The sequence below is a fragment of the Triturus cristatus genome, chromosome 10 (genome assembly GCF_964204655.1).
Source record: "Triturus cristatus chromosome 10, aTriCri1.1, whole genome shotgun sequence".
NCBI classification, from domain to species: domain Eukaryota; kingdom Metazoa; phylum Chordata; class Amphibia; order Caudata; family Salamandridae; genus Triturus; species Triturus cristatus.
The window spans coordinates 1,031,782,407-1,031,810,213 of record NC_140593.1 but is presented as its reverse complement, the minus strand read 5'-3'; the positions used below and the strand labels follow the sequence as shown (position 1 = coordinate 1,031,810,213).

Below are 27,807 nucleotides of genomic sequence, written 5' to 3'. Positions count from 1 at the left end.
TAAGTTTTAACTATTGGGTTGTGTCTGTAGGAGTTTGTACTTTAAGAGCCAAAACAGATATTTTCTTATAAATTACATCTTCAAGCAATGCACAAACATTTATGATTCTGTTTCCACAGCTGTCCAAATCCTCAAGATCATACTGTCACAGTTATTCAGAATGGTGGCTATTCACTAGGACAGTTCTCTGTCCAGTTGTTTAAATTTAATAGTTATTACAGCTACGTTTACATGCACTGTGAAGTGAGCTTCTGCGACTATGACACTAACTGCACACCAGTAAGTACCAAATTGACAACAATAACATTAATTACTCCAGGTAAATGAAAAATGGCCATGGTGTCTATAACAGAAGATGTGCTTTTTTTTTTAAATAGTATTGTTCCGGGTCAAGAACTCTCCAGAACCCTGCAAATGCAACAGGAAATTATAAAATAATGATGGGGCCAATCAATAATTCAGGTAATATATGTTTTTTTACTACCACTCAGTTGATTTGTTACTTGTTGATTTACATGGACTCCTCACTACTCTTGTTTGTGTGTTCACTTTCCTCCCTAGAGACTTGTATTTCATCACAGCCTATGAAGGCTCTAGAGAAAAGCAGTTGTTGATCTCTGCCTTGGATGACATAAAAGTGAAGGGCTTAATTAACAAACATTTTACTCTGACTTACTCAAGTAGTTCTCCTGACTTACTCGGCACTTTCAGGAGTAAGTTAGAAGTACTCTATGCTTACCATGTGAACTCAGCAGTAGGTCAGGAGTACTCCAAGAGTAGGCCATTCAAATCTTTGTGAATTTGGCCCTCGGTCTGAAAATATTTCCATCTAGACATTTAGGTATTCCAGGAATTCTCCACAAACTACAGAAGCATTGTATTCAAATGATTGGGTAACCTATTTCTAATGTCAAGTTTGAGACTCAATATAAGTATAATCAAATCGTACACCTGAAACTCAGACCAAGACTTAGTTATATCAAAAGTAGTTTTTACAAGGTCCTGTTACAGTTTCACTGGCCTATTTTAAATACCTATTATACTCATTACCCTTTACATCCTTCCTTTGTCATCCCAGTCTCCACCATGCGATGATGGATCCCACCCAAGAGACAGGTAGCATTGAATGCCCTACACATTACACAATGACCATACAGAACAAAAAACTAAAGGTTTTAGCCCTACAACCATTTTGATCCCTGTTATACCCCTCAACCTCTCCTGTCCTCTTCCCTTCTGGTATACCACATTCTGAGGGAAAGATTTTCCTGTTTTATATTGTCAGGAGGACATGGAGAGTCTTCATTAAGATAAGCGCTTATGCTTATCTTCTGTTTGTTTTAGGTTTCTTAATTAGTGCTCACAAAGTAAGCTCTATTTTATTACCAGGTGTAGCTCTCTTGCTGGCCCTCTTTGCCTGCTGTAGCGGCAAGTGGGGCATCTGTTTTTTGGAGCATGCCCTTCGACAGTCTGTTCTAGATTTCAGAAAGTGACTTACAGTCGAGGATGGTAATTGGTGTGAACTGAAAGGATAGTATTGTCCATAGCTCAGCAGACCATTGTTGTTAAGACCATGGAGGGGAAGGAAGGTGCCTGAAAGAGTCATTATATTTATGATGGTAAAGCTGGCCCTTCCAGAATTTAATATTTCCTCTACTGAGCTGCAAGATGTTGTCGACAAGGCAGTGAGCATAGCACTGCATCCTCACACCAACAGCCTCACCTGGAGTCAATTAGGATGATGCAGATGACTATAGGACCTATTCCCAAAGGTAAACTTACACGTGAGCAAATCTACTCTTGTAAGATTACTCTCACACTTTGTAGAAAATGCACTACTTTAGCCTAGTCACCCTTTCCGAGAATAAATTTACTACTCAATGTTACCTCCATCTCCTGAATTCAGAGAGGGAAGCCTAATTTCCGACTATAAAGTAATTACTAGTACATTTTCACACACAGGCGGAAATCTCCACCACCGAGCAAAGATCGCCCTATGGTAAAAAGTATTGGAAAAAAGTGTAAAAGTTTATTAATATATTGGAATGTTGAAGCTCCATTGAAGAACTGCTATAGGCCTGCTGCACTCAACTTTTCAAAGTTCTTATAAGCAGCCTCTGCCGTTCTCGTTCCCTGCCTCTCTAAAACACATGGAGAGGGCAAGGTAAAGCAAAAGGCAAAGGCTCCTCTCTAGCTCAGAGACACTTGAGCACCAGAAGGAGGTAGGGGGAATGCTGCTCAGCTCCTGGGTCTCCCTGGCATGGATGAACTACAAAAAGCAGTTCTGCCGAGCCGGGGAGAACCAGGGGCTGACTTCAGCCCCTTTTCACAGCTCTTGCTATGAATGTTCAACAGCTAGCAGAATTGGCCCTGCACGGCTGTTAGCTGTATCACATTCACAGCAACAGCTATGAACAAGACCTCACAGAGCCTGAGGCCTTTGTTTTACAAATTAGAACATTCTGCCCTGATGGGGCGGAATGTTCTAATAGATTTAAAGCCTTTAGTAGCTGGGCTATACCGGCCATAAAAGGCCTGCTCCCTTGTTGAAGGCACTCGCCGAACGCGTAAGCGGGCCTTTAATGCCGGTATAGCCCGCTACAGTGGGATATACAGCTATATCAAACTTAAAAAATAAGAGCAAAAATATTTTGATGCTGTATATTATTGTAAAATAGTTTTACATTTTCTTTTAAATGTAGGGCAACATAAATGAATACCCCAGCATTAATAACTTAATATTGAATTAATATTGAATTACTTGAAATCTATTTAAGATAAAGTTATTTTTCTAAAGATGCATTTTAGAAAATCCCACCTAAAATAAAATATTTATATTTATGTATTCATTAAAAGTTAGATTTTCAATGAATTTTAATACATTTAATTATATTATTCATAAAGTAAAGTTATGTTTGTAAATTTAAAGGAGGTTACCAAAATATTTTATGGTAAAATACTTTTTTATTGTTTATTTATATATACGTTTCGTAACATTAAATCAAATGTATTTATATTTCCCATGGAATTTTATTTTAAGTCCCTTTGGCCATTATCTTCTGTTGGAATGTTGTGTAGTACCTGTGGTCGGCTGCAAGTGGTGCTGGACTTACTCCAGGTCTGAGCTGAAGTACATTTATCAGTACTTTGGGTTCTTTTTAGCTTTAATAACTATAGAAGTGGAGTTTGTAACTAGTAATTAATAACTCTTCTGTGGGAGAATGCATGTACCTCCCTAAACCCCTCCTTAGTCTACCTTTAACCCCTCTAATTTAGTAGTAAGTATTCCCCATTTTCAAGCCACTTCACTTTACTGCTAATATGTAGGAGTGTGTGCGTAGATTTCCACAGTCGTGGCAGAGATCTATGTTCAGAAAAGATAGGATAATTGAAGACAGAGACGTCGGCACATAGATTAATTAATAATATTTTGTGTCTGGGAATACTACTATTTTAGTACTACTAAATATACTACTAAATGCAGTTTATGAATAGGTCGATATGAGTCTGAGCCTCATAGGGCAAAAGTGTCTCAAGGTTGCCAATTGCTTGAGGTTATTGCCCAAGTTAAAGAGTGTCTTGACTTTCAGGCTCTAGAAGTTGTGACATATCCTATAGACATATTTAGGGGCAGATTTACAAGCCCTGTGCGCCACTTTTGGGCCACCGTTGCGTCACTTTTGTGATGCAGCGGTGGTGCAAAGCTAGCGCCATGCTGCAACAGATTTACAACGTGACGCATCTAGGGAGATGCATCACGTTGTAAAGCCCTGCGCCTCATTAAACCCGCGTCAGGTTTAATGTATGCAGGGTGGGCGTTACGTCGGAAAAGGCCTTGAAAAAGTGACGCAGTGAAATCTACAAGATGTTACGCATTCACTTTTTCGACGCTGGTGCGTCAAATCCATACGCCTGCTTCAAGCAGGCGTAAGGCGTGACGCACCATGTTAGGGATAGGCCAGGTTGGAACTGTGCTGGAGTTGCGTTGCGCTTGCGACACCACTTCAGGACTGCGCCAACCTTACGCCGGCAGATGCGTCATGCATCTGCTTGTCCTTGCGCCACGATGCACCTCATTGTAAATGCGGCGCATCCGCAGTGGCGCACGGGCAAACTTGTGTGACGCATCTTCCCTGGCGCATCCCTGCTGATTTTCAGGGAGGCACCAGGGAACGTAAATCTGCCCCTCAGTTCCTCCTCTCTGTAGGCAAAAATGTGGATTATTAGTTCAAGTGACTCCACAACATCGGTCCAGCATACCTGAACAACCGTCTCTCCTACCACGCACCCAAGAGACACCTCCGATCAGCTGACCTCTCTCTGGCCACCGTCTCACGTATCTACAAGACCAGAATGGGAGGAAAGTCTTTTTCCTACCTCGCAGCTAAGTCCTGGAACAACCTCCCCCTCCACCTCCGACAAATACCTACACTGCTCCAGTTCAGGAAGGACCTCAAGACCTGGGTCTTCAGATGACCCCAGAACTCAACAGAGCTGCCCACCCAAGCGCCTTGAGACCCTTGCGGGTGAGTAGCTGCGCTTCACCAAGCCTTGATTGATTGATTGATTGATTGAAGTAGCTGGTAGTCCTCTTCAAGCAATAATGGCACAATCTTGCACAAGGTCTATTTAGGTTTCATCATCAAATCTTTATTTTGGCATACAGCTATAAAAGGAAAGAGAAAAAATACATTTAAAATCAATAAAAACAATATAAATTACATATAAATAAAAACATTCAGTAAAAAAGTAATCAAAAATATATTAAGATGTACCACTGATCAGACAGGGATGTTTCTGCAACGAGGACTTTAAACGTCAAGTAAAAGACTGTGCAAAAGGTAGGCAAAGTGCTGAGTTAACCCCACAATCATAAAGTGCAAATTTACCTTATGAACATGAGAATTAACAGTTAGTGATATGCTGCCTCAGGCTCTATGTCACTTGAGTTGGGTGATGTGGAACTAAGTTTGTGCCTGATTTGCCATATAAAACATACGAACCTGGAAACAGCAAAAACAATGTATTGGTTTGTATCGGTTTGCAGAATCCTGTAGGCATACAAATACTGCCTGGCTCCTAGATTGCAAAAAGCTGGAATTATCCATTTGGCCCTGACCTCCTTATATGCTAGACAAAAAAAAGGACATGTACCCCTGATTCAGGCGAGGTTCCACAGGACGGGCACACTTGCTCTATTGTTCTTGTCATGAGGGTCCAGCTGGCAGTGACTGTATGCAGTGGCAGGATCCCAAATCTAAATTGTATGAATAGCTTCCTTGCCAGTGCAGGTTGGATCTCGTCGAGATACTGCTCTGCTTTATAATCGTCCTTCCTCATGAGGAAGGTATCTGTCAGGGAGCCCAAAATAGTCCTATTTAAAGGAGGACTCAATTTAAGCTGTGTGAAGTTTCTCTTTAGGGCCATGTTAGAAATAAGAGAAGAAGTCTCCCCTTGCGTCCTCCCACAATCTTTTGTTCCCCATCATCCTCACAATCTCTCCAGCGTACTTTAGCCAGGGAAGCGCTCTAGACCCCCGAAAGATTAAATACTTCCTCCAGCCCTTGTCAATAGGAATGTAGCTTTGGGATAGCCCATATACTTCTCCAGTATAGGATGGGTCTTAGACCGGACCCATCTGAGACTGGTCTGAGCCCCATATCCAACCTGAGGGGAAGCAGTGGAGTACTAACCGGGAAGTCTAGCAGCTGCCGCAGGAATCGGTTTTATGAGATCACAAGGGCAATTACATTCTTGTGGCCCCATAACTCAGCTCCATAGAGAGCAGCACCGAGGGCTTGGTGTTCATAAACCTAAATTGCCAGCGAGATAGGTCTGGAGTAGGTGCCTCTCGAAACTTTTGAAAATCCCCCTATGTGATGTTCTAATTTAAGTCTACGCTTTGAGATGTGTGTCGTCCACTCCAAGTGCTCAGTGAGGGTGATCCCAAGGTTTTCAATTGGTTGCACCTGCTCAAGAGGTGTCCCCTTCAGTGTGGGGGGTAGGCAACATATATTTTTTTTATGCCAGATTGATTTCTAAGCCCTCAGTCTGAAGAAACTACTCAATTTATCTAGGATGTTCTTTAGCACCATAGGAGATTTGGACAAGAGGAACGTATTGTCTGAAACATTAGAGTTGGGACCTTCATATTACTAATCTTGGTGCATCACTCTCACATGAGTTTTGGTGGGCTATCAAGCCATTGACATAGCGTGCGAAAAGGGTTGGACAAGAACACAGCCTTATTTTAACCCCCTATTGACAGGAAATGGCTCAAACACTACTCACAGACGACTGCATCTAACTTTGAGAAAGTAGTGCTTATGAAGGCTTATAAACATGCCTAGGAGATAGTTAGGGATCCCCGTATTGACTAACACTTGCTAGCGCGTGGACCTGGGGTCCAAATCAAAGGCAGTTTGTAGATACACATACACCACATAGATATAACTGCCCACCCTCAAGGGCTGCAGTTTTCCAGTATAACTGCTGAAGCCTAAACACTTGGTCAATGGTGGAAGTGCAGTCGCGAAAGCCAGCTTGTAATGGAGTGAGTATGGCAATAGCCTCTATGCAATCCTGTAGTCTATCTAGGATGATTCTGCTGGGCAGCTTTTGTGTACTATCTATAAGGCTGATGGGCCTATAGTTGGTTGGTAAGAGAGGGGACCCCTTGAGTGTAGAATAGTATGATGAGGGAATGACTAGCTCATTTATAATGGCGTTAAAGTATGTCTTAAATATGGGCCCCAGACATTGATTTCAGCAAGAAACAGGTCATCCAGGATCCTGTCTATCCCTGATGCCTTGTTGGGTAGTATCTTCTTGATCGCTGAGCACACTTCCTGGTTCGTGATGATTGGGTATTCTACTCTTACAAACTCTTCACCAGACCCTAGGTTGAGGGAACCAATTTCTGCTGGGATTCAGGCACATTCTCCTTCCGCCGAACAATATATGTCAATAAAGTATTCTATCCAAGCGACAGCAGTAATATTGTTGCCAATGGGGCGAAAGCCCTCCTTACCCCCTGTGATTACCCTCTTTTGCGGCAGCTAAAAGACCTTCCCACCTCCCTTAATCACATTCCTTTTTTGCTTCAGATCTGGCTTTTTTGTAAACCGCCCTCCTAACCGGAAATATCCCTTTGTTCTTCTGCTTAATAGAAATGATTAAGGCAAACTTTGATTCTGGCAAGATTGGTTAAAGCAGGAGGGAGGGTTTATCTAGCTTCCCGCAGGTTTAGCTCATATGAAAAAATAATTTGTGAGTCCCTCAAACATTGACTTATGTAATGCTCCAATCTTCTGTACTGACTCACTTTGGGCTAGGACCAAATCCAGACTCATCAGTTTCCCAAGGATACCCTCTATTAGTTTGTACATTGATCCAAGCAGATCTTGTGAGTATATCATGGTGCTCCATTTTACTCTATGCCTATTAGAGGACAATTGGATCCTACTATCAAGGGAGTTGGACAACTGACTGACCCCCTTCCAAATGGGAGATCCAGGATAAGGATTATGGCATTTTGGTCGCTGTTGTGCCTTGGTGTGACTGCCATACCAATAAGACAAGGCCAAAGCCCTACATCTATCAGTATATAATCTATAAATCTGGTACTATCAATGTGGTTAAAAGTGTGCTTCCCATCTTTATCAGAGGAGGATCTTCCATTACATATGCTAATGTACTGTTTTGAAACTAACACTTTAGGCTGTAGGGCCAGGGGGGGCCATTTTCTAAAAGAGGGGAGTGTTAATTCAGGAATAGACCATACTCTATCTTCCTAATGCATAAAATCATTAGTATTACTGTCCAATGGCTCAAGTTGGTAGTTCAAATTCCCACCTACAATTATGAATGCTCTTTGTGGTAGAGATACTAGGTGTGTCAATAATATTTCAACAGTTGGCGATTCGCATGTATTCCCCACAGGTCAAAGATAAACAATGTATACGTATATGGCTATAGAAGGGAGAATGTTAAACTTACACATAGGATGTAATTAAAGGCAATCACGATCTCCTTAACAACACACCCCAAGGGAGGTGCTGACCCGAGTCAGAGGCCCCCTTGATGGTGTGCCCATGCCCTCTGTATGGCTTCCTAGCTATATATAATTAGCATATCCCGCACAATGGGACTGCATTGTTAGTCATGTCTCTTGGAAGTCAGAGGTCGTACGTCTCTATCCACTTTAACTAGTGATACTGTCCTCCAAATTGCAGAGAAGACAGATCAGGCCTCTGGAGAGCCACGGAACCACCACCTGTCTTGCTGAGCCTCGAGAAGTCTGTTGGAAGACGGGAGCAACAGACCAGTAAGATTTGTCGCAGTACCTGCGGATGCAGGGAGTGGCTTCTTCACTCCAAGGGAGATTTCTTTGGATGTCCTTGATCCCCACAGATCTTCTGGAGACCTGAGCGGGGAACAGATGAGGCAGAAGACTTGAAGAACAGCAAGACTATGAGCAGCAGTAGTATCGGTTCCAGGCGAAGTCCAAGTGTCCAGACGGTCAAATAGTGTCGTGGTTTCAGAGAGGAGTCTTGTTCCACGACAAATCTGAGGACCCACCCATAGGGGAAACTTTAAATACCCAACGAAGGGGTTGGAACAACTCAGGGATCCCTCTCAGAGAAGGGGCTGGACAGAGGGGAGGATACCTCCCTGTTCTTTGTCCAGTTTTGCTCCAGAGCGGGAACCAAGGGCTGCTGAACTGGCTCAAACCAGAGTATGCAAGGAGGGTGCCACTTGTGCCCTTTAATACAGTCTGGTGGTGCTGGAAATCCCCCACCCCAGCCCTGTCGCAGGGAGGTGGTCATACCTCCCTGTAACCGGAAACCTTTTGTTCTACCTTTCCCTGCCTGAGCTCAACTCAGCAGCAGGAGGGCAGAATCGTGTCTGTGGTTGGCGGCAGCACTTACTTGCTGGCTGACCCTGAAAGGCTGTAACCGGAGGTAGAGGGGGGTCCTCTGAGGAGCCCCCCAGTACATGGGATCATACCTCCAATACCGTAATCAGTGTTGGGGTATAATTCCAACATGTTTGATACCAAACATGGCCAGATTTGGTGCAGCCATTATATAGTTAGACATCTCGTAATGACTGATGTCCGCAATATGTCTTAATATGGCTGACCGCACTTCCAAAGCCTAGAGAATCAACTCTGGGGTCTACCCTTTATGCACAAGCGCTTTCTATTGAGCACATTGCTATGGTTTTTGGAGGGACCAATGTATGAATATAGTGGGTGTACAGCATTAATATAAATCATAATGTATGTTTGTGTGATGATTTTTTGACTCATTTGTTCTGTTATCTTACACATCTTTTTGAAGTGTGATTTAGGATGATTGAATTGAATTGTTCTATTGTTTCTGTCCGTAAGGACCATTGTTTTCTGTATTATCTAGTATCCAGGTAATTGTGATTCCTTTTGGGTTACCCCAGTATTTTGTAATGGATGACGATCTAAATCAGGCTCCTAGTCCTTGCACTGCTTGCACCGGGATTGAAGTCTCTCCGTCTGGTCCAGGGCATTATTCTCCATAGCATGACAATTTACTTAATCCACAATGGATTTCAAACATTTCTTTGGGAGAAGTAAATTCACCATATCACATGCCAATTCCTGAGAAAATTGACATGTTGAATAGAAGTTAAGTCTTGAGTAGAAATTTTCTTTGTTGTCTGTCATGGCTGTTGATAGAATTTATATTTCTGTTTTTTAGACTATGGAAAACCCAATGTGTCAGTGCCTGCAGCTCAACTTTCTGTCTCCTATGGTAAGTTTGCCTTTTATGATTAGAAGTTAAATTGATTTGGTAACCTTTGTAAACGTTTTGAGGATTTTCATGTTCAGTTTAACATAGTTTTATCTGTATCCTAATTCCCTTGTTTAATTGGTGTCTTGCAATGTTGGCTTAAGATAGAACACTGTGGAATCAACATGTCTGAAGGTTTTGTGAAATGGATAATGAAAAACATAATTTTGTATTTTCTTTTTCAGTTGTTTGGAGAATATAGTGATGTAGCAATAATAGATAGTCAGTTCCAATAGGTTAAAATAATTCCTTAAATTAATGTATATTGGTTCATGTTAATGTTAAATAGTTAAAATAAAATCAGTAGGGTGATAGAAGCTCCATGTCCAATGGCTCTGCGGTGATCCATGGAAAACTTTTAGAAAGTTAACATTTCACCAATGGTCCTCCAACAGACATGGTGAAAATTTGTGTAATGGTAAAATTGAAATGCTTTCTGAGTCACTATATCATGATTTCCTGTTGAAACCTCCACATTGAGTTGCTGTATTTAGAAACAACGAGTTTTCTCTATGTGCATCAGGGTCAATATAATTCAGATGGTGGTGACAGGCAGGGAAAAAGGTCCACTTTAATTAGTGTGGGGTTTCTGATTTTGCAAGGATAGCCACATTGGAACAGATGCGCCACTGAAGGGTCATTCTAAACAGAAGAATCCAATAAGGTCACATCATTTAAAATAAAGGAGCTCCCCGACTCTTAATGAGGGTAAGGAGCCAGTGGTGGGTAGAAAGGGATATTCACCAATTTATAGTGAATGCAATTTTGCTGCCCACCTCTACATGACCCTAAATTAAGTTAAACATCACACTATGTAATCAGTTGAAGTCCTCAACTTCAGAGCTCTAATGCTTAACACTAGTAATCATAGATACCCTGGTCTCCTTATGCGTAACTAATCATCTAATAGCTCTATCTCTTCCCTTCCTTTTGTTGTCACCTTTATGTCTAAGGTTTTTTATTGGTTAGAGGGTGTTGGGGTATAGTGTAGATAATAATGATGAACAAGAAACAAAATAAGTCATCCATCACAAGGAATTATATTTTTCTTTCAGAATGCATTAGGCGAATGAAGCAAAAAAAGAATGCTGAATCTCGGCCTTATGTGGACCATAAATAAATAAATAATCGTTTAATTTGGCTTTTAGGTCGAGAAATGGAGTGATTTTGTGATGACCAGATTTACAGTAGAATATCAGAGTTCTACTCCCACCATATTCACCAATAACATAAGTCCTGAATGGGTCCAAATCTTGTCATATTTTAGCACTTTTTCCTAGGAATATTGCTGTTAATTTCTCCATCGCCCATAAGTGGCACATCTTTGTCACCAAAGTCAAAGTCAAAATATGCTTTATTCGGTTAAAATTTTAAAACCATCAAAGCACAGAACAGTAATTCATTGTACAGGTAAATGCAATTACAAAAATTTTTAACACAAAAAATAAATACTATACAATTTGGCACTAAGTACAATAAAAGTATGTCTTTCAATTAGTTCAACCATGTTACAATCTATAAAATCATTTCTCCTTCAAAATTCCATCTTCAACAGTTTTTAAACACAATACACATAGGAAAATGAGGGGAATTACTAAATGGGCTGAATCCTGTTTCTACATCTTATGGCACCTACGATGAAGCTAGCAACCCCAAAACAAATCAAAGGGGACTCCAACATTTGTAGATAGGCCAACGCAGGCCTCACTTGCTCAAATTGACAATTCTTAACAATCGGAAGAATATATTTTTTACGCTGAGAAGAGTAAAATTTACAAAAAAATAACATGTGCAACGTATTTTGTTCAGAAATGTTGTCACAAGGACAAGGCCCCAAAGTTCCCTCTTTGAAAAAGCCTTTGGGGTAGGCCAAATGCCAAGGAAGCATGCCATGTTTAAACCTTATCAGCAAAAACAGATGGAATGGTTTGTTAATATAGGTTAAGTAAGGCTGAATCTCACCACCTAAACTTAGCATGACAAACCTCCTAACTGTCAGCTTCCCCAACTCATCTCCTTCCCTCGACAACATCGCTCTAGTCAAAAATTGGGTCTTAAGGGCCTTGATTTTCTCTTTACTCAGCGCACAAGGACTGTTAAACAATTCAAGACAGACAAGTGACTTCAGATTGTTTTTAATATAGCTAATCCATGGGATAGACATAGCTTCATCTAGGGACAAACAATCTTGAATAATTTGTTGGTTTAGATTTGGTGGCTTCTGCGCCCAAACTCTAAACCAGCCTAATAGCGGGGCCACAGATATTTGGTCAGTAAGATATCCCACCCCCAGGTCCTCGTGTATGTTAAAAGTTGGAGCAGAAGGGGGAAGAGACAACAGTTTCCGAAAAAAAGTATTTTCTACAGTTTGAATGTCAGGTGAGGCCTTATAACCCCAAACCTCACTACCATATAGGGCCATGGGAATACACTTAGCTCTATAAATTTTCATAAGAGCAGGAAGCGGTTTACACCCCAAACGCTTTGCAAAGCCCAACAGCGCTCCTGTTGCTCTAGCAAGGTTATTCTTTTTTTGGGCACGTTGCATGACCCAAGATCTTCTATCATCAAATACAATCCCTAAATATGGGAAGGTCTGCACTTTTGTTAATTCCTGCCCATTACAGAAAAATTTAACCCTTTTCGCACTCCCCGTACCTATTGACATGGAATGTGATTTTTTGAAATTTATTAATAAGTCTAAAGAGACCATAAAATCATAAAATCCATTTAAAAGAGCTTGTAAACCTCTCGCGGTTCTTGCCAACAAAACAGTGTCATCCGCATATAGTAAAGCAGGGATCATTTTTGAGCCGGCTTTGGGAATATCTTTACTAACCGAGGTTAAAACCACGCCCAGATTATTAATGTAAAGCGAGAAAAGTAGGGGGGCAAGAATGCACCCCTGTCTTACCCCGCGCTTTACCTGCCAAGCATCTGTCTGACTCCCATCTTCACTATAGCGGACGACTGCGGTAGTATCCTTGTGGATAACAGCCAAAAAAGAAATCAATACTGGATCAAGCCCCAAAACGGCTAATAAGGCCCATAATTATTGCCGATTTACAAGATCGAAAGCAGTGGACAAATCCATAAAAGCTAGATGAAGGTCCCCCTGCTTAGCGACTGTGTATTTCCCAATAATGAGATGTAAATTAAGGCATTGACCTACAGTACCCTTTCCTTGTCTAAACCCATATTGTAGTTCAGAGATTGTCACCAGACTTGCATCAAGGGAGGGTGGTTCTATTTCCAAATCTGGATGTTTATAAGTCTTGCTGCTAGGAGCATGTGGGTAGTTTGGCATCTAGAATAGATAGTTGTTTGTAATCCCCTTCACCTTCAGTATAAACAAACACTAACACCAAGGAATGTAGTGGAAGAATCTTCCCTGTTATAGCTTGAATGTTGGTTGTAATGCCAAAAGGCCTTTATTAGAAGGCAAGACCACAAAACGTGTTTCAGCATCTCTTTCCGGTCACAACCTCTTCTACATGCATCCAAGCCTCTATGTAGTGTTTCCCATTATTCTTGAGTAAGGTACCAGTATATCAAGACATTATGGGCATTTTCCTGATCGGCTTGAAATCTTCAACAAATGAACGTCTTGGCTTCTTGTGTCCATAAAATGAAGACTCACAACACTTCACATTGAACTCATTGTATAAATTCCTAAGTATTAATGGATACTCTCTTTTTAAAACTCAAAAGCGCCTATCCAATATGGCCGCCTTAAAATTCAAGTTCCATAGTAAGAGAGTTATAGAAGATGGAAACGATGACTCCCTCTTCAGTGAAATCCATCCCCTGTGGTCTAAAAAAACACAGTTGTATCTTTCGATGGGCACTCATTTGCCATCAGTGTTTCAAAGGTAAGCAGATAACATGACCGAAGGGATTTGAATATTCTTGTTCTAGTAGGACTTAAGGCTTTGGCATTTTCAATAATTACCAGTTCAGAACCAGTGAGAACTGGGCTCCATGTACATACCTTTATACATGAACGAAGCCCAAGCCAATATCACCTAGCAACTGATAAACAGAGAATCTTGCAATCTGTGGTTCCATGTCATTTACATAGAAGGCTTCTAATTTTGTTTGACATTTTTGAAATATGTCTCTTCGGACCTATACGGGATGAGTGTGCCATATAGGAAATTGTTGTGCTATGTAGGGAAGTTGTGGCAAGGGATTTTAATACATGGTATTGCCCCAGACAAAGAATTTAGGGTCTCCCCCACGAATACAAATCCTAAATAGGGCATCCAAAAGACAGGGGACTTTGTATGCATATATATATTTAGTTCCTTAGGTAGGTAGTCTCCTAAGTATTTGATCAGACCAAAGGTCCAAAGCAGCCCATGTTCTTGAATTTGTGAGAAAAGCAGACTGAAACTCTAACTGTAGATTTTGACCAATAAATGTGAGAGCCATACACCTTCAATAAGCCCTCTAATGCAGAGCAGGTAGCAGGCTATCAGGGTGGATCTAAATGAAGGAATAAAGGATATAATCTACAAATAAAAACAAATTAACTTAGCTCATGTAACTTTTAAGGCATGATTCAAAGTTAGTCTTGTCTAAAACTTTCAATAAGTAGCTTGATTCCATGCAGTCGTATACCTTTTTGGTGTTAAGAGAAATGAGGACTAAACTAAGTTTTTCATGTACTTCTATTAACATCCGGGTCAGTGGCTGTCTGGCAATATCATGCTTCACCTGTATTTAGTAAACCCTGGCTGTAGGATGAGTCTAGTAGTCAGCCACCCTCCAATCAATCAACCAGTATTTTGTAAATATTTTCTGATCACAGTTAAGCAATTCCATAGGTCTTTAAGACCCACATGCAAGTGGTTCCTTGTCTGACCTCAGTAAACGGTTATGGTTAAATCGTTCATAGGTAAATGAAACTGAAACTGAGGTTAAAAATGAATTGCAGACCGCAAATATGGATTTAGTCAGGAGCTCATTATATTCTTTGTAAAAAAAAAAAGCAGGAAAGCTGTCTGAGCTGGCACACAGGCCCTTAAGCATTGCTGTGCTTTTATTACCTTGTCAACTCTCCTGGATATATTATTGTTTCCAATTCTCATTTTACGCATGATCTAACCAGTGATAGAGGGCACCAGACAGTTAGTAATCCTGTTCCAGTGAGTCACAGACTTGGGATTGATAGTGAAAATATTAGTACACTGACAAAACTTTTATTATGATGTCATCAGTATTGAAAATGCTATTGGAATTGCTAATCTGTCCGACATGATTAGAGCCTTCCTAATCCTAAAGGCCATTAGATTATTGGGTTTCTTCCCCTGTTCAAAATACGGTTTTAGGGATAGTGCCTTTTCTAGGCTGCCTCACATCAATAGACCCTTTAATTGTCCTGTAACCTTGCTCAGGACTCTATAAGCTATACATGAACAATCTCCTTTAAGTCTTGCCATCAAATATCTGTTGTTCCATGTCCTGTCTCATGTTTTGGGCCACCTTTATAGCGATGGTGTTATGTGTGTTTAACTCCTCTACAACACTGCTTTTGCAGCATTCCAGGCCATGTTCCAGGACACCATATGCTTTACATTTTCTTCAGAATAGTGTTAGTCATCCTATTTATACTTCTCAAAGCTATACTCATTAACACTATTTCTTGCAACTTCCAACCTTTGAGTTGGGTGGTGTCATCACTGGGTAGTCTAAAACCAGCAACATGGGGGTGTGATCAAACAAAAATCAGGTTTCAATATCAAGTCGACCTTCAGGAGTGAACCATTGTGAGAAATTGGGCTGTTGGTTGATGGAGGTGACACCCAGCTCAAGCAACAGCCACAATCCCTGTCAGGGTGAGCTACTAAAGTCACTAAATTAACCCCTGTCTTAACCCTCTGGTAGCTTGGCACAAAAGCATTCAGGCTTAAATTAGAGGCAATGTGTAAAGTATTTATGCAAGACAGCTAAACAGCAGTAAAGGGAGAGCACAAGAAAAATACCACACCAATCTAGACAAGTAGAGTAAATTGTAATAAATAATTTGACAGCAAAATGCCAACCAGCGTTATGAAGAACCAGAAAGTTTAACGTTTAAAGTGAAATTCAAGCACCTAAAATATCAAAGCACCAACCACGGACATCTAGTCACGCAAGACTGGGGTAAAGTTGAATGTTATGGCCGACCAAGATGTAGTGCAGATCAGAGACAAGAAGTGGATTGGGCACGATCTCTGTTTACCGTCGGACTTTGAAAGATTTTTGTAGGAATATGTCTGAGAAGTTAAAGTTCAGCGGGGCAAGGCTACTGGTGGTGTCTAAGGAGGAGGCGTCGACGTTGGGGAGGCACAGACTGAAGTCACCATGAAGAATCCTTTGTGCAGACTTAGGGACTGATAACGAGTTTGGCAATGTGGGAGCAGGCCGCCATGCCACCACCCGCTCCCACACCACCAAACTTGACCGCCGCCGTTTAGCGGGCGGTCCTTTGTGGTCCTATGTCAGTGCCATGCTAAGGCTCATATGTGAGCCTTAGCACGGTAGTAACCCTGGGCGTAGTTCGCGAAGTAGCACTTCGCGAAGCTACGCAAAGTGCAGTTCGCACTACGCGAGCTACGCGTAGCACTTCGCAAACTGCGTAGTACCTTGTTCGCACTGTGCCAGATGTTGTTTTCAATGATTGCACAGTGCGGGCAAGCAACCGGCACTGTGCAATCATTGAAAAAGGCATCTTGCACAGTGCGAGCTGTAGTTTTCTGCTGCTCGAGTAGATTTTTACTCGAGCAGCAGCTTTCTCAACGCAAACTGGTAGTTTCTCATCGCGAGCGGTCGCGAGCATACGCGACCACTCGCAATGAGAAACCTGACCTCCTCGCGTTGGGAATCTCGCCGGGAGGTTTATTTTCCATGCTCGCGATCGCCAACTTGATGTTGCTGATCGCGAACAAGGAAAAAGTCTCGCCGGGATGTCATTTTGCTTGCTCGCGGTCGCCAACTTGACGTTGAGGACCGCGAGCAAGCAAAAAATGACCGCAGCACTACGCAACACTATGCTACGCGTGTTCGCACTGTGCTACGTGCAATTTGCGTAGTACGAAGTAGCGTGAACTTCGCAAACTACGCGAGCGTAGCGTAGTGCTTTGCCCAGGCTTACACGGTAGTACAAAGGGAGCGCCAAAGCCCGTTCCTGCATGGCATGGACTGTGAAGTCCATGCCGTGCAGGAACATGGGGTGTAAGCACATAGGGGGCCCACAATGTGTCCCCCTGCATGCATCCCCAGGCCTTGAGGCAACAGGGCATTTCCTCTGCACCACACTTTTTTATGGTGGGCTCACTGCCATGAAAAATGTGGTGGTCAGGAAGCTCGTAATATGCTTGGCGGTGCCACAAGGGCACTAACAGCATATTGCGAGCCTCTGACTGCTGCGCCTCTGCCAAGGGATCACGGATCCCCAGTGGTTGCGGTGGTCCAATGTCAGTTCAACCGTCAAACTCGTAGAATGGCGGTCCAACCGTCGGTGCGTGGTTGCTGCACCGCCACCATGGGTTCAGTGGTCCGTCAGACCCCCACACTCATAATCAGGCCCTTAGTCTCTCTTTTGAAAGTCGAAAATCTCCAGCTGAATGAAGCTGCAGGCTGTAGCTGACATGGGCTCCACGAAGCCGGGTACCCCTTCTGAGGGAACCCGCTGAACAGGATTTACTGCTCCGGTGAAAACTGTAGCAGGAGCTGCTGCTAAGTCAGGCCAACCAGTGAAGCATCTTGGGCGTATCAATGAGCAAGTAAGTCCCAGTCTCCTCTCTATTCTAAGAGCACATTTTGGCTGAAAATGTTCTAATTCCAAAGTCTTTAATTTGGGCTATCTGAGCACCCTTAGTACCAATTCCAAGAGTGCAGAACTGGAGAGGCACCATTTGGAGGGTCAGAACTCACTCAGACACGGTCTAGGTATGGGTTTAAGATGGTTACAGCCCTTCTTTGTACAGCAAAGGAATCTTGAAGTGCGCCACAGGCCACAGCAGCAGGTCGTCCTCTGAGAGTCCTTCTGCAGGTCCATACCTAGTGCCTTCTTTGAGGTAGGTGACATTTCTAGAAGTTCCCCTTTCAAAACTGCTTGGAATATTCTGCCTTTCTGCCCTGACTCTAGCCTGGCTACAGGCACAAAAGACTAGTGTGAAGACTGAGCACACCCTATTGACTTGCAAGTGTGCCTGTGCCCAGCTTCGCCCCCATCTTGTCTGATATGGCCCATCCAGGTACACCTAATCCCTCTATATGTGGCTGTCTGGGAGGAATATACAAAGGCCCATTACCACTCACTCCCAGTCCCAGGAACAGGCTGGAGGCACCAAATACTTAGGGCATGAAAATGCCAACTTTCGAAAAGCGGCATTTTCATAATTGTGACTTAAAATCTGACTTCACCGTTAAAGAGAGTTTTAACTTACAATGTCTTAGACACCAAACATGACTTTCCTACCTGTTCTCAATCAAAGGTTCGCTCTTGTTAAATGTAATAATGTAAAGTGACCTAATGTTATCCTATGGGAGAGTTCGGCATTACAGTACAGAATGTAAGAGTTTTTTTCTTACCTGTGCATGTTCACGTACATGTAAAAGTACATGTCCAACTTTTTTAGGTTTGGCAAAGAGGTTACTTTTCCAAGTTGAACTCGCAGTTTAAAACTGCTAGCAGGCTACAATGGCAGGTCTGAGACATGTTTTAAAGGGCTACCTAAGTGGGTGGCACAACAAGTGCTGCAGACCCACTAGTAACATTTAATTTATAGGCCCAGGGTATATGGTATACCACTTTATTATGGATATATAAGTAAATTAATTATGGTAATCAGGTGTAAGTCAATTGTGCCATGTTTTAGGAAGTACTGCATCACCAAATGATGGACAGAATGCTGAATTAATCAAACATTCACCCCAGTCCAGAGATCTCGTTAAATCTATTGTTCTTTTGCGAAAAACGCCAACCCAGTTTGAAACCAGCCATATGCAAATCAGTCTTGACCCTGTTCCTCAGGGGAACAGTTCAGGCCAAATTGCCAAGCCGGGTCCTCCCTAGACCAGAAACAAGTATTCTGGGACCGGTTTCGGGGTTACACCTCTCATCAGCCAGGCTAGCTTGTTTCCAATGCACAGCAAGCATGAGAACCTTAGCACCGATAGCAGTGGTAGAGTGCACATAGTCCTAAGGCCAATGAAAACGAATTCAGGAAAAAAAGGAGGGGTGAAGGCAACATGTTTGGGGGTGACCCTGCTGAGAGAGCCAAGTCCAACTATAAGAACATATCTGTCCTAGTATGTGACTAATGTACTTTCGGAAAAAAAAGTGTAATCACGTTCTCCTTCATGTTTCACTCACCATATGTCAAGAAAATCACAAATGCCTTTGGATAAGGAATGGGGGACACCTCATTTAAAATGCACTGAGGATTGAATGCACAATGATAAAATCATGTTGTTGCAGTAAAATACCATGTCTCCTCCTTGAATCTAGTAATTGATGGGAACAGCTTTTAGCGTCTTACCGCCTGGGTACCCTCCAATGACCACGCCATACACAGAGCTTAGTATTACATGTGGAAAGGTGCAGCATCATATGGAGCATCAGATTTTACCTTTGCAGTTGGATGGCGATCACTAGATCTCCTGTCTCAAATGTTGTTTGCATGTCGCCTCTAGTCGGCATAGGCTTTCATCTTTTCTTTATTAACCAAGTCCTCCATTCAAGTTTTATTATTACCTTCTTCTCTTTTGTTGGGCTATTGAGGTAACTTGGTTGTCATTGCTGCCAACATCACAGTTGCAGGACTTTCGCCTGTTGTCGAGTGGGGTGTTGAACGATAGGCTTGTATGGTGGAATTCTACACAATTAGCAAATTAAGCCTCTCAAGAGTTGTACATTGCACTGCTTTCTTTAGCCTACTCATATAACGCTCAATGAGACCATTGACCTGCGTCCACAAAGGTGTACTCTTCTAATGCTTTACTTTTAGATGCTCCAGAAAATCCTTGAATTCTCTACTGTTGAACGGCAGGCCATCTTCAGACTTAAAAATGGCTGGAACGCCCCATGTTACAAAAATACAGTCACGTCTCTCAATGACTGTTTCATGAGCTGTGAATGAGAGATCCTCTGTTAATGGAATTTGTTAGACGGCGACCTCAGAGGAGCCCGGAAAGGGGTCCTGACTTCCCTGAGTCCCACCCGTGTAGTATTGTAGCCGGGCACTGGCGAGAGATTCCCCCGGGGGAGGAATCTCACAACTAGGATCGTACTTCTGGCACCACACGACACAGAGAGACCACACTGGGTATTCTCAGAACAAGCTTTATCAAATAGGTATCACTGCAAATATGTACAAGGTGAGCACGGGCTCAAGAGTCTCGGAAAGGTAGGGGGTAGCGGGACTGTCTCTGGTCACGGTTCAAAGCAGGGACGTATCCGGCGCACAGCTCACAATCCTCGAGCTGGGGGATACGTGGTCGGAGTCGGGGTCCGGCGGGACCGTGAGAGTCTGGGGGAGCCGCGAGTCACTCAGCAGGGCTCAGGTACAAGTTCGGAGGTCTTACGATCTTCAGGGAGCCGCGAGTCACTCAGCAGGGCTCAGGTACAAGTTCGGAGGTCTTACGATCTTCAGGGAGCCGCGAGTCACTCAGCAGGGCTCAGGTACAAGTTCGGAGGTCTTACGATCTTCAGGGAGCCGCGAGTCACTCAGCAGGGCTCAGGTGAGTTCCAGTTCCAGGAGCCGCGACCACGTCAGCAGGCTCTCGTTGTTCCAGCGTCGAATCTGCCGGACAGTCTCAGAGCACCCCTTGTTATAGGTCGACCCCGCTTTGATGTCCGGAGTCTGCGCAGGCAGGGGTTTTGTCACCTGGGGGCCGCTTGTCGGGGTTTCCTGCTATTGTCTTTTGATCCTTCCAGGGCCGGGTCGGGAGGAGTCCCAGACACCCAGCAGGCACGGAGCCAGCCCGCAGGGAGGCCGGAGGGCCGATCGAAACCCATCGTCCCAGGGGAGTTCAGAGGTGCGATAGAAACTGCTCCTCCCTCTCTCATCCCCTGGAAGCGTGATGTCCTCCAGCCGGAGTGGCGCCTCGAGGCCCGGGTCGCGCTGGAGCCGGGCGGCCATCTTGTTGCAGGGAGTGGGCACGCGGGCCCGGGGTGGCCGAAAGGAGAGAGGCCATGGACGGGGATGTCCGGGGTTGGTGCAGGTGTCCTGGTGGGAAAGGTCGGCTGGGCCGCGTGCTAGGGCTGCAGGCACCAGGTTTCGGTGGTGCGGGGGCACGGAGGGCCATTCTATGAGGCCGGGTCCAACACGCGTCCCCCCCAGCTGAAAGCCGGAGAGAACTGCCCATCACCTTGGGGGGTTCTCTTCGCTGAGGCGGAAGAACCGGGAGAGGCCGTCAGCGTTGGCGTGGTCCGTACCAGGGCGGTGTTCTACGGTGAAGTCCATTCCCTGGAGGGAGATTGACCACCGCAGTAGCTTGGGGTTTTCTCCTCGCATCTGCATGAGCCATCGCAAGGGCCGATGGTCAGTTTGGACCCTGAAATGAGTGCCGAACAGGTAGGGTCGTAGTTTTTTGAGTGCCCAGACCACGGCAAAGGCTTCGCGCTCTATGGTGCTCCACTTCTGTTCTCGGGGTAGCAGCCGCCGACTGAGGAAGGCGACGGGCTGGTCTAGGCCTTGATCATTCACTTGGGACAGGACGGCCCCAATGCCATGCTCGGAGGCATCGGTCTGGACTATGAACTCCTTGGTGTAGTCGGGAGCCTGGAGGACGGGGGCCGTGCACATGGCCTTTTTTAGAGCATCGAAAGCTTCCTGGCAGGCAGCCGTCCATTGCACCTTCTTTGGCTGTTTTTTAGACGTGAGTTCAGTGAGAGGGCCGACCAGGCTGCCATACCCCCGAATGAATCGGCGGTAGTAGCCCGTGAGTCCCAGAAAGGCCCGGACTTCCGTTTGGGTGATGGGTGGGTCCCAGGCCAGGATGGCGTCGATCTTTGGCTGTAGAGGAGCGACCTGGCCACTCCCGACTTGGTGCCCCAGGTAGACTACGGATCCTTGCCCGATCTGGCACTTGCTGGCTTTTACGGTGAGGCCTGCCTGGCGCAGGGCGGTTAGCACTCTCCGGAGGTGTTGGAGGTGCTCACTCCACTCTGAACTGAAGACAGCGATGTCATCCAGGTAGGCCGCGCTGAACTGTTCTAGCCCGGCCAGGACCCTATTTACCAGTCTCTGGAAAGTGGCCGGGGCATTTTTCATCCCGAAGGGCATCACGCGGAAGCGGTAGTGCCCATCGGGGGTGGAGAACGCAGACCTCTCCTTGGCCCCTTCGGTGAGCGCAATCTGCCAGTAGCCGCAGGTGAGGTCGAAAGTGCTGAGGAACCGGGCGGCCCCTAGTCGGTCAATGAGCTCGTCGGCTCGTGGAATGGGGTGGGCATCGGCTCGGGTAACGTCATTGAGCCCCCGGTAATCCACGCAGAACCGGAGCTCGGGGGTGACACCGGGGGCTGCTGCCTTTGGAACCAGGACCACGGGGCTGGCCCAGGGACTGTCAGAGGGCTCGATCACCCCCAGGGTCAACATCTTCGAGACTTCGGCTTGAATACAGGACCGGACCCGGTCAGGAACCCGGTAGGCTCGGTGTCTCACCGGCGGGCTGTCCCCGGTGTCCACATCGTGAACACACCAGTTGGTGACCCGGGGGGTCAGGGAGAAGAGGTCAGAAAATTGTCTGAGGAGCTGGCGGCAGTCCGCTTGTTGCTGGGCAGTGAGGGCTGGGGAGAGGTTCACTCCCTCCACGGAGCCATCCTGCTCCTTGACACACAGGAGGTCCGGGAGGGGATCCGACTCATCTTCGGCCCCGTCATCGGTGGCCAGCAGGAGGCTCAGTTCTGTCCGCACGAAGTGAGGCTTGAGGCGGTTCACGTGCAGGACCCGGAGGGGATCCCGAGGCGACTGGACGTCCACCAAGTAGGTGACTTGGCTCTTCCTCTCAACCACTTTGTAGGGCCCAGTCCATCGGTCCTGGAGAGCGCCCGGCTTCACGGGGGCCATGACCCACACCTGCTGGCCCGGCTGGAACTCGACCAGAGTAGCATTCTGGTCGTACCAGCGCTTCATTTCTTCTTGACTCGCCTCCAGGTTGGCCTCGGCCAGTTCTCGGAACCTCCTGGTCTGGTTCCGGAGGGCCAGGACATATTGGAACACATCTCGGGGGGTGGTCTGGGGTGCTGCCTCCCACCCTTCCTTAACCAAACTGAGGGGACCTCGGACGGGGTGCCCATAGAGTAATTCAAACGGGCTGAACCCTAAGGACTTCTGGGGGACCTCCCGGTAAGCGAACAAGAGGCAGGGGAGCAGGACGTCCCACTTACGCCGGAGGGGCTCTTCTAGGCCAGCGATCATCCCTTTCAAAGTCCTATTAAACCTCTCTACTAGGCCGTTCCCTTGGGGATGGTACGGTGAACTTATAGGACACCCCACATTGTTGCCACAGGGACGTCATATACCTTGATATAAAATTAGTGCCGCGATCGCTCACGACCTCGCGGGGGAAACCCACCCTGGAAAAGATCCCCATCAGGGCCCGGCCCACCACGGGGGCCGTAATGGTGCGCAGGGGAATAGCCTCTGGGTAGCGGGTGGCGTGGTCCACTCGGACCAAGATGAAACGGTGACCTTGGGAGGTGGGGGGGTCCAGTGGCCCCAAGATGTCGATTCCGACTCGTTCGAAGGGGGTACTGATGACCGGGAAGGGTTGGAGGGGAGCCTTGCGCTTCCCCCCACTCTTCCCACTGGCTTGGCACGTGGGGCAGGACTTGCAGTGTGCCTCTACCGCTGCTTTCATCTTAGGCCAATAAAAATGGGTCACGAGACGGCTGTAGGTCTTGTCCTGACCCAGGTGACCGGCGAGGGGGACATCGTGGGCTGAGCCCAGGAGGAAATCCCGGAAGCGGAGGGGTACCACCAGTACCCGTCCGGATCCCAGCTCCACTGATTTCTGCTCACTATACAGGATGTTATTCTCCCAATAGATTCGGTGCGTTCCGGTCTGGTCACCTGCGGCTTGGCCCTCGGCCTGGCGCCGCAGCCCGACCAGGGAAGGACAGGTGGCTTGCTCCCGGCAAAATTCTTCCCGGGTGGGCCCGCCCTCGTGGCGCCAATGGGCCAACTCGGGTAGATCCCCCAACTCGGGGACCGGGGCGGGGTCGGATGGTGCGGGTTCGTCGCTGGCGACGGACCCTTCTGATGGGGGAACGGGAGGACCCTCGGCGGGGACGGTGCGGGCTTCTTCGACCGGGTGCTCTCGACTTCTCTCCGGGGAGTGAGTCGGGCGGTCATAGATCGGGTGGTGGCACACACCCACTCGGGGAGTCCCATCATTCCTAGGTGGGCCTTGCGCTCTACGTGCTTCCAGGGAGAACTCTCCAGGTCGTTCCCTAAGAGGCAGTCGACCGGCTGGGAGGTTCTTACGGCCACCTTGAGTTTACCTATCACCCCTCCCCACTCAAATGGCACCAGGGCTACCTGACACATACTTTCCCTATTGTCTGCAGATATTACGGGGCAAAAGACATTGGGGAGGATCTGCTCCTCGGGAACTAGGTGCCTGAGGACACCGGTGATACTGGCCCCGGTGTCCCGCAGGGCCTCTACCTGGTGGCCATTGATCTTGACGAGCTGCCCATATTTCTGTGTGTTGGACGGTAGGAGGCTACCAGGGATCATTTCCCTATCTCCCAGGGATACTAGGGCCATAGCGGCGGGTTCCCACTCCTCGGCTTCCTCAACCTCCTCCCCCAGGGCTACGTTGGCTATCTGTCTCGCAGGGGTGACTTGGGTGGCCATGGGGCACTCTGGGTCATTGGCGTAGTGCCCGGGTTTCTGGCAACGAAAACATGTGACGGTCACCCGGTGTCCTCGTCTCCCAGGGGGCCCTGTTACTGGTGGGGGGGGCGCCGGGAAAGGTGGAGGTGGTGTCTTCGGGGGGCTAGGCTGGGACTCTCTCGGCCCTCCCTGGTTCCCTCCCCCTCTCTGGCGGGGTGGTCCCTGACTGGTTCGGGGGTACTCTCCTACCATGCCCCGGGAGACCCGGGTGTTGGTCCAGCGGTCGGCCTCCACAGCCAGCTTCCGGGGATCTGTGAGCTTGCTATCCAGCAGATGTTGACGTAGCTCTACGAAGCAGTTCGCAGCCAGATGTTCCCATAACATGAGGTCAGTGAGTTCGGCAAGGGTGGTGACCTTGCTGCCCTTGACCCACCCATCGAAGGCCCGACTAAAAAAGTTTACATACTCCACCCAGGTGGTGCCCGGGATCTTCCTGCAGTCCCGGAACCATTGGCGGTACATTTCTGGGGTGAGGCCGTATCTTGTGAGGAGAGCCTCTTTCATGTGGCTGTAGGAGGTCTGCAGGGAGAGGGGTAGGTCGAGCAGGGTGTCCCTTCCTTCGCTCAGAAACCGCCCCCACAACCCCGCCCCCCAGTCCTTCTGTGGAATCCGATGGGAGGTCATGGCGACCTCGTAGGCCCGAAACCATTGCTGAATGTCATCGTTTTTATAATATTCTTTGACCACATCCTTGGGGATGTGGACCTTCTGTTCCGCTGGGGGGGCCGTCTCTCGGTTCCCCGAGGGCCTCCCGTCCTCATTTCAGGCCTTGAGCTCGAGTTCTTTTAAGCTGCGTTCGTGCTCTAGTTGGAGCTTTCTTCCTTCGTGCTCCCGTTGGAGCTTCTTTTCTTCCAGTTCGCCTTGTACGCGCATTTGCTCTACCGCTAGCTTTTTCTCCGCTAACTTCAATTCGCCCTCGATTTTGAGTTTGGCTAACTCGAGTTCATGACTGCGGCTTCTCTCTCTGTCCGCGAGTTCTCCCGGGGATAGGCCCCCGTCTGGTACAATGCCTTGCACCTGATTGTCGCTGCTTTCACTTGGAGGGGGTTCGGCTTCGTCGGGGCGCTCCCCCGTGCCTTCCGGGCGGGATGCCCCGGTCTCCACCCAAGTTTTCAGTGCTTTCTGCAAGTCTTCCTTAGTGTTGAGGCCAGTGGTAGCTATTTTAAGTTCTTTGCAAAATTGTTTTAGCTCTTTGTGTGTGTATTCTTCCAGATGCTCCACCTGGAACACTCTGTTGGCGTTGGTTTCTGCGGAGCTCATGGCGCTTCCTTCTGCCATCTTTGTTGGTCGTGCGTCCGTTGTTCTCTGTACGATCTCTAGGTGATGGGCCCGAATCCCGTCGCTTGCCACCAATGTTAGACGGCGACCTCAGAGGAGCCCGGAAAGGGGTCCTGACTTCCCTGAGTCCCACCCGTGTAGTATTGTAGCCGGGCACTGGCGAGAGATTCCCCCGGGGGAGGAATCTCGCAACTAGGATCGTACTTCTGGCACCACACGACACAGAGAGACCACACTGGGTATTCTCAGAACAAGCTTTATCAAATAGGTATCACTGCAAATATGTACAAGGTGAGCACGGGCTCAAGAGTCTCGGAAAGGTAGGGGGTAGCGGGACTGTCTCTGGTCACGGTTCAAAGCAGGGACGTATCCGGCGCACAGCTCACAATCCTCGAGCTGGGGGATACGTGGTCGGAGTCGGGGTCCGGCGGGACCGTGAGAGTCTGGGGGAGCCGCGAGTCACTCAGCAGGGCTCAGGTACAAGTTCGGAGGTCTTACGATCTTCAGGGAGCCGCGAGTCACTCAGCAGGGCTCAGGTACAAGTTCGGAGGTCTTACGATCTTCAGGGAGCCGCGAGTCACTCAGCAGGGCTCAGGTACAAGTTCGGAGGTCTTACGATCTTCAGGGAGCCGCGAGTCACTCAGCAGGGCTCAGGTGAGTTCCAGTTCCAGGAGCCGCGACCACGTCAGCAGGCTCTCGTTGTTCCAGCGTCGAATCTGCCGGACAGTCTCAGAGCACCCCTTGTTATAGGTCGACCCCGCTTTGATGTCCGGAGTCTGCGCAGGCAGGGGTTTTGTCACCTGGGGGCCGCTTGTCGGGGTTTCCTGCTATTGTCTTTTGATCCTTCCAGGGCCGGGTCGGGAGGAGTCCCAGACACCCAGCAGGCACGGAGCCAGCCCGCAGGGAGGCTGGAGGGCCGATCGAAACCCATCGTCCCAGGGGAGTTCAGAGGTGCGATAGAAACTGCTCCTCCCTCTCTCATCCCCTGGAAGCGTGATGTCCTCCAGCCGGAGTGGCGCCTCGAGGCCCGGGTCGCGCTGGAGCCGGGCGGCCATCTTGTTGCAGGGAGTGGGCACGCGGGCCCGGGGTGGCCGAAAGGAGAGAGGCCATGGACGGGGATGTCCGGGGTTGGTGCAGGTGTCCTGGTGGGAAAGGTCGGCTGGGCCGCGTGCTAGGGCTGCAGGCACCAGGTTTCGGTGGTGCAGGGGCACGGAGGGCCATTCTATGAGGCCGGGTCCAACAGAATTCAAGAGTACTCATCCACAATTACCATCAAATGACGTATGTTGTCGAGTAGACCAAAGAAATAATTGATGGCAATTCTCTCCCATGCATGCTTATGGAGTTCTGACATGGTAAGAGTATGTTGTGTAATGTTCATAGAGAGGCAGCTACTTAGATGACAGGCCTTGAGTTCTTTTTCAATCCTCTCTTCTAAATAAGGAAACCAGACTTGATCTCAGAGAGCTATCCTGGTGTCAACAGTACCACGATGTCCTTTGTGAGCCACTTTAATTCTCTTCTGTCTAAACTTCTCCATAATTAGAATTTTTGACTCTTGCAATATAACTCCTTCATGAGTTGTAGACAGTTCATATTTGACATTTCTGTACTTTTGGTATTCACCATCACTGGTGAGAGGTTGAGCATGTCAGTTCCACGACTGATAGGTAATTAAATCTTTCAACGTCAGCATGTCACTAGAATAGCTCATGACAGTGATGATCTGGGCTAATGATATGGCAGGTGGCGTCTTTGACTTTACAATGAAATTAATGTAGGCTTCAGCTGTCTTGGATGGAGTA

The 27,807-nt window shown here is 47.0% G+C and overlaps 1 protein-coding gene across 1 annotated transcript in view; it reads left to right on the top strand.

The window, feature by feature from the left end:
* Positions 1-27,807, top strand: part of LOC146796476 (uromodulin-like) — a 583,380-nt gene that overhangs the window by 533,767 nt on the left and 21,806 nt on the right. The window contains exons 16-18 of the mRNA XM_085629079.1: positions 120-279; positions 378-462; positions 9,738-9,791. Of these exons, the coding sequence (XP_085485205.1) occupies positions 120-279; positions 378-462; positions 9,738-9,791 (299 nt within the window). The remainder of the gene's footprint in view (positions 1-119; positions 280-377; positions 463-9,737; positions 9,792-27,807) is intronic.